At 39.9% G+C, this 7,097-nt stretch overlaps 1 protein-coding gene across 2 annotated transcripts in view; it reads left to right on the top strand.

Moving 5' to 3' along the window:
• The window catches only part of TMEM19 (transmembrane protein 19), a 26,025-nt gene extending 19,436 nt beyond the window's left edge, over positions 1-6,589 (top strand). The window contains exons 5-7 of one of the 2 annotated variants that reach the window (XM_053586666.1): positions 987-1,196; positions 2,482-2,676; positions 3,410-6,588. In XM_053586666.1, coding sequence (XP_053442641.1) covers positions 987-1,196; positions 2,482-2,645 — 374 coding nt within the window. In that variant the 3' untranslated portion in view covers positions 2,646-2,676; positions 3,410-6,588. Of the gene's footprint in view, positions 1-986; positions 1,197-2,481 lie in introns of both variants that reach the window. The other variant, XM_053586667.1, reaches the window with a different exon arrangement.
• The last annotated feature ends 508 nt before the right edge of the window (positions 6,590-7,097 follow it).

Genomic DNA, 7,097 nt, shown 5'->3' with positions numbered 1-7,097 from the left:
GTTGCCGTGAGCTAGGCTGAGGCCATGGCACTCTAGCCTAGATGACAGAGCAAGACTCTGTCTCTTAAAAAAAAAGGCAAATTACAAACCTGCTAAGGCTATTAAATTGGTGCTAATAAATAATATTTGCAGGAAATGTTAGCAAGACCTAGATAAACAACATAGAAACATAAAGATTGACCTACATGAAGAAAGGAAGGGGAGTGATGGAGTATTTCTTGAGATCCTGTTATATAATTTGTGCTTTAACATCATCTCTGTTCCTTATCAACTACTACTACAAATTGCATATCCGACTATGAAATGCTTCAAAATCTGGAATTTTTTTTGAGCACTAACATTATGCTCTTAAAGGATATTAGTATATTTTAGATTTCAAACGTTCAGATTTGGGATACTTAACTGGTAAGTATTTATTATGCAAATATTCCAAAATCTGAGAAAATCCAAGATAAGAACCCCTTCTGGTCTTAAGTGTTTCGGTAAGAAGCCCTTCGTCCATCCCGCCTCTGCTCTCTCCCTCTTCTCTTTCTCCCCACCACCTCTTCCTCCTCTTTCCTTTCTCTTCTCCTCATCATCATCATTTTAATAGCTAATGTTAGAATACCTGCTACATAGCACTGTTTTAAATGCTTTGTGTAGATAACTGTATAATATAATAATATGAATTAGTTCTTTTCCATCTTATAAATAAGGAAACTATGGGATAGAGTAGTTAAGATAAATTAGCTACGGTTACACAGGTTGAGAGTGGCAGAACTATACCATCTGGCTCCATGGAACCATGCAGCCTTACTGCCTAGAATGGCAGGAGCTCACGGCAGAGAGAAGACTTTGCTTCATAGCCTGTGGTCTTGAGATTGCATTAAAGTGAATGCTGTCTTTGAATTGGTCTTGATTAGGTAGAGATCAAAATTTTTTGCTCTCCTTGACTCTATGTGTTTGCTCATTGTTAACCAAATGTTTTGTGCATGTTTCTTCTTCAGGGACCAACGGAGGGGTTACAGTGGTGGGCCTCATCTCCAGTCTCCTTGGGGGTACCTTCGTGGGCATTGCGTACTTCCTCACACAGTTGGTTTGTGTGAACGATTTAGACATTTCTGCTCCCCAGTGGCCAATTATTGCATTTGGGGGTCTAGCTGGATTACTCGGATCAATTGTGGATTCCTATTTAGGGGCTACAATGCAGTTTACTGGTAAGAGCATTCCCCTATTATTGGATCTTATTAGTATATGTAAGAAATGGGAAAGAAATAGGAAAAGAAAAATAAAAACAAATGTGGCAATGAAACAAATCCAAAGATAGAGGGTATTGAGGGACCAGAAATGAGAGAGCAAAGTCTCTTCCACAATTTTAGTTTTCTTTTGTGTTAAATTAATTGGAAAAGAATTAGTCCTGTGAAGCAGTAGTTAGTAGCTGTGTGAGGAGGATATGATATGCAGGGAACAGATAACCTTCAACCATCAGCCCTTCCCAGAAAAGCATCGTCTTACTGCACCTCCTTCCATTTGTTTCCAAGTCCACCTGAAGGGTCATTATTGTACTAACCTGACCGACTCTTAGGACTTACTTTCCTACTGTGACATTGTGCTTGCTGTCCTTGCTACTGAGTTTTTAGCCCCACTCAAGATATATGGGAAAGTCCGTTTTCCTCAGAATTTTCTGTGCTTTGCTTCCGAGGCCCTCCTGTGCTCTCAGTGAACTGACATGTCCTGATAGGAGTATATTCGCTGCACACTCTCACCAACCACGTTTTCTTCTTTGACTGACATCATGAGGAGACTGGGAGGCTAGAGAAGGGTTCCCTGGGTGCATTCAGAATATTTGTTTCCTCAGTTTTGTTATTCTCATTTACATGCTAAGGAAGAAGCAATCTGATTTCAGTTCCCACTAAGGGGTCAGTAGCTCTGCACACACCACACACGCATACACACCCACAAACGGTACACATTTTTCAGAGAGCCTAGGTATTATTTTAACTGCAGATGTTCTGATCACATGAAGTGGGTTGAAAAGGAAATGTGCACAGTAGGGCAGACTGACTGATTCTGTATATCTGTGTATGCCTCCTTTGTGCCAGCTCCATGCTGGGCCCTGTGTATTTAGAGCTGAGTCCACAGACTTGGCTCTTCTCACAGGGGCGCACAGGTTGGTCTTAGAGGGGAGCCTTTGGGAAGGCCGGCCCCCACCTGCAGTTTCGTGCCCTTTCTGCTTTTCCTGTTCTCCTTTCCATGTCTCAAGCAATTCCAGAGGACAGAACATCACTGAGGTGTGTGACACTCATTTATTCAAAGAGGCCCTTTGTAAACAAGATTCCCTATCTTTCATCATATAAATTATCAATTAATGTCATTTTACAAGTCACTGAGAATCTTTTGAAGACTATCTTCCCTTTGGAGGAAAAAAGTATTTTTTTTTTTTTTTTTTTTTTTACTTAAATCATTTGGGTTTTCCACCTCACTTTCTTCTTTCCCATTTAGGTTGGGATGAAAGCACTGGCATGGTGGTCAACAGCCCAACGCACGAGGCAAAGCACATAGCAGGGAAACCCATTCTCGACAACAACGCAGTGAATCTGTTTTCTTCTATCCTTATTGCCCTCTTGCTCCCAACAGCTGCTTGGGGTTTTTGGCCCAGGCAGTAAATTTTTATTTCATTTCCACAGGTTAATACTGGTGAGTCCAGCTAAATTCACAATTCCAACTGTCATCCTAAGAATGATAATTACAGTGGCAAAGCAGCCTTGCCTGCTCCTCCCATACTCCATTTTGATGGAATTGCATTTTCCTCTAAATTCTCTTGTAACTGCCAGGATCTTTCTCACGAAAGAGTTCACAGAACTTAGGCATATTTTTATTCTGCTGAATGTAGGTTCTTGAGCAATGAAGCTGTCTTGTCCCTTACATAACTGCTATATGTTGATCTGAAAATTTCCTACATGGTGAATGTCAAATTTTACATCATTTTGCTTGTTTAAACCAACCTAGAGACCAAACGTGATGATGTTTAAAGGTTCTCAGTTGAGGCAGAGAAATGCTACTATACCAGTTATCCAATGTCATATCTGCCTTAAATGGTTTAAGCTGATACTTGTGGAAGCCTAAATAAGCATAGTGTCCTGGACTTCTCCCATCACTTTGCATCGTAGTTGTGAAAAATGTGGAAATTGGTCCCTACTGAGTTATGTAGCTTAATCTACTTTTGTTCTTTCTTTCTCAGGGTTAGTGATGCAAAAAAGTAAATAAGTGTCTTTTTTTACATGACCATTATAAAGCATGAAAGAAAAAACTTTTTAAAAGCAAAAGAAATTTATCTTGTATCTAAAAAAAATGTGCACCTTACTATATATTTCAATTGCTCTGTGAACAGAAACTATCTTGAGTTCAATATTCTTAATGTATTTTCTAGCTTTCTTTGGAATGTGTGTAAGAATCAGATCTAGTATTGGCATCCTGTACCATTAAGAAGTCACTGGAAGGGCGGCGCCTGTGGTTCAGTGGGTAAAGCGCCAGCCCATGTACCAAGTGTGACGGTTTCGAACCTGGCTCCGGCCAAACTGCAACAAAAAATAGCCAGGCGTTGTGGCGGGTGCCTGTAGTCCCAGCTACTCGGGAGGCTGAAGCAAGAAAATCGCCTGAGCCCAGGAGTTGGAGGTTGCTGTGAGCTGTGTGAGGCCACAGCACTCTACCGAGGGCCATAAAGTGAGACTCTGTCTCTACAAAAAAAAAAAGTCACTGGAAAATTATTTTTTTTTTAATTTGCTATCCTATGATTTGCTGGGAAATGGTGTGAATCCCTGTTATGTACATTTACGTTGTGCTCTCCTTTTCATTGTAGCCTCGACTAAAGTGAATCCTGCTCTTCAGTTTGTGCTTCATTCTGATGTACTGTGCGCTAAGGGAGTTTTGACGTGGTATAGATTATTTTACTAAAAGTTTTAAATGTGATTTCCCTACCTTTTTCTCCCTGCCCCTTTTGCTTACTTAAGAAATTGGGAGAGGAATCCTGGAATAAACCACCACAAGAGTGAATGAAGGTTAGAATTATTTATTGGTGACTACATAGTGCCAATCTAGAACTGACTTAGTTTAGAAAGGAAAACAAAACAGTCACATCCTTAAACCTTATGCCAATCAAATCAGTGAGCTGCCACCATTGGTTTTCAACTTTGGGTAGACATTGGAAGCACCTAGGCATGTTTTTTTTTTAAAAAAATACAGTAGAACTCTGTAAGTTGACCCTCCCCCAAGGGACTATAACAAACTGATCAACATATAGAGGTGGTCAACATAAGGAACTAGGCCCACTGTACTGATTCAGAAATAGGTGGTCAGTGTAGGGAGGTAGTCAGCTACGGAGGTTCTGCTGTACTTGGGTCTAGGGTTCAGGCCTCAAAATCCTGATTTACACGATCTAGGGTATGGCCTAGACTTTGAGACTTGTTAAAGCTGTGGCAGCACATTAGAATGTGTGAAGATGAGGCCCTTGCATGGCTATTTTTAGAAAGCTCTGGGAAATTTTAATGTTTAGCCAGGTTGAGAACTACTGAATACGAATATCCTTAAAACACTGCATCTAACAGCAGCATTGACAGACTGGGACTTTTCATTTTTAAGGGGACAGCTGTTAGCTGCAGCACTGCACACTATCCTTACAGAGACTAGCTCCTGGTAAATTACACAGGCGTTGCAGCCACATCACTTCCCAGGCCACTATGTCAGTTGTTCATGCAGCCTGCACGTTGTTCTAACATGCTTTTCTTTTTTTTTTTTTTTTGCCTGGAATTGTATCCTCTTCACATACTGTGGGACAAAAGTATTTACTGGGAGCATCTTTGGATTTAGTAGAATCACCACATCATTAAGAGTTTGGAAAAATCCTGCCTTGCAATTTTTTGTTTGAAATCTTAGGGCTAGTTATATTTTGGAATCAAATTTCTTCATGATTTTAGAAAAGAAATAGAGGTTATAAAATATTTCAGGCTGGACACAGTGGCTTATGCCTGTTAATTCTAGCACTTCTGGGAGGCCAAGGCAGGTGGATTGCTTGAGATCAGGAGTTTGAGATCAGCCTGAGCAAGAGTGAGACCCTAAAAATAGCCAGGGGTTGTGGTGGGTGCCCGTAATCCTAGCTACTGGAGAGACTGAGGCAAGAGGATGCTTGCTTGAACCCAGGAGTTTGAGGTTGCTACCATGGCACGGAATGAATAAAATATTTCACTCAAAACTACTAAAAAAGTCCAAGGTAGCATCCATTATCAAATATACACCTGTTATATGGTGCATTTTGAAGAGCTCCACTAAGTGTGATAAAGAGCCTCAGATCAGATTGGGTCAGATTTTGTCACCAAACTTGTGAAGAAACTTTCTGCTTTTCTAGCATTTGGTTATGAAAATTGCAGATAAGGAATTGTGGCTGTGTCTTTTTTTTTTTTAATCTTAGAAATATTTTACTGCAACATCTTTTATAATCGGATGTTTAACTAATTAAACTTTTCTTCCCCTTTTCAGAGTAGGCAGTTTATATTAAAAAAAAAAAAAACACTGTTCATGGAAAGAGCTCCATGTGACAGTGTGATGAAACTATGCGTGCTGCCTACCTAGGGAGCAGAAAGTATACTATTTCTCATCATACTGGTACACAGTAGAGGGGAGCGAAGTGCATGTGACCCAGGGCAGCTTCCAGAGGAGCCTTAATTAAGGAGTAGCATGTTAAAGACACATCCATTGGCGCCAACAGGAAAGCAAAGTGTTGACATAGCTTTTCTCACTACTTGAGTAATCTGCGTCTCTTACATCTCCTCCTGGTTTCTAGTGCTATACCCAGTGTGTATGTAGGATGCCGGCTGCAGAAATGCCAACCCTACCATCATTTGATAAAGGCCTAGGACAGAGAGAAATCATGTGAAAAGATGTTTTAAGCTTTGCAACATGCCAGCAATATTAACAGCATCTGCCCATTATGCAAAGTGGGTATGCCCTATAGGGCCCAGTCACCGTCCTGATGTCTGTCTAATGCTCCCAGTGCTGTCACAAAGAGAATGAACTATACTAAATGAGCAAATCCCAGGTGAATCTTGTGTGCTTTAAAAATGAAAAAAACAAAAATAAATAAAATTAATCTGCTTATAGAGTATCTGTTGCTATAACTCCCATGTGGTCTTGAATATTGTAAAAATATATGCGTTCAATGTGTATTTATTGAAGCAGTGCTTAAAAGTCACTGCAACTTGATAAACAGCAATGTATTCCTGGAGGGAAATAAAAAATAAAGAACAGTTTGGCTCCCTGAATTTCTGGGGATGATTCCAACATTTCTCAATCATGTGAAACAATACTTTTGAAACTAATAAGCAAAGAAATCATTGTCATTATAGAAGAAGCAAAAGAGGGCAGTGTCTGTGGCTCAACGGAGTAGGGCGCTGGCCCCATATGCCGGAGGTGATGGGTTCAAAAACCCAGCCCTGGCCAAAAACTGCAAAATAAATAAATAAATAAAGAAGAAGCAAAAGAGTGGCTGGGCAAGGCTTCTGACATTGTTTTTCCTGGCAAGACTGAATGTTAATTCTCTTGCCCCACTTAGCAGCCTGGCCCCCTCCTGTCATCCCTGAAATAATCACTGATGTGAATATAGAATATTTGTACATAATATTTGTTTTAAGTGTATTTTAACACACTTTTTAAAAAAAATCAGTGAAATTGTTGTAATTAGTATTTTCATTTTGCTGCTTCAAGTCAGGTGTTTACATTATAGAAAAATCTAGGCAAAAAGATTAGAAGGATGTACACCAAAACATTATTGTATTATCTGATTATATTGTAGCTGTTTGGCCAGGCATGGTGGCTCACACTTGCAATCCTAGCACTCTGGGAGGCTGAAGCAGGTGGATTGCTGGAGCTCAGGAGTTCAGGACCAGCCTGAGAAAGAGTACAATATAAAAAGGAATACTATTTAGTTAAAAATATTTTAGATGCATATTCATTGACATCAGAGATAGATAGTCAAGATTTATTAGTAGTCCAAACTCCAGAGTTGACAGTATGGTCTCCTTCTGGTTTTAAAAAAATTAATAGATGTATAGGAAAAAGGTTGAAAT

Source organism: Nycticebus coucang, chromosome 3 (assembly GCF_027406575.1).
Source record: "Nycticebus coucang isolate mNycCou1 chromosome 3, mNycCou1.pri, whole genome shotgun sequence".
NCBI lineage: Eukaryota > Metazoa > Chordata > Mammalia > Primates > Lorisidae > Nycticebus > Nycticebus coucang.
Note: the sequence above shows the minus strand (reverse complement) of the source record. Positions and strands in the feature narration are given on the sequence as shown.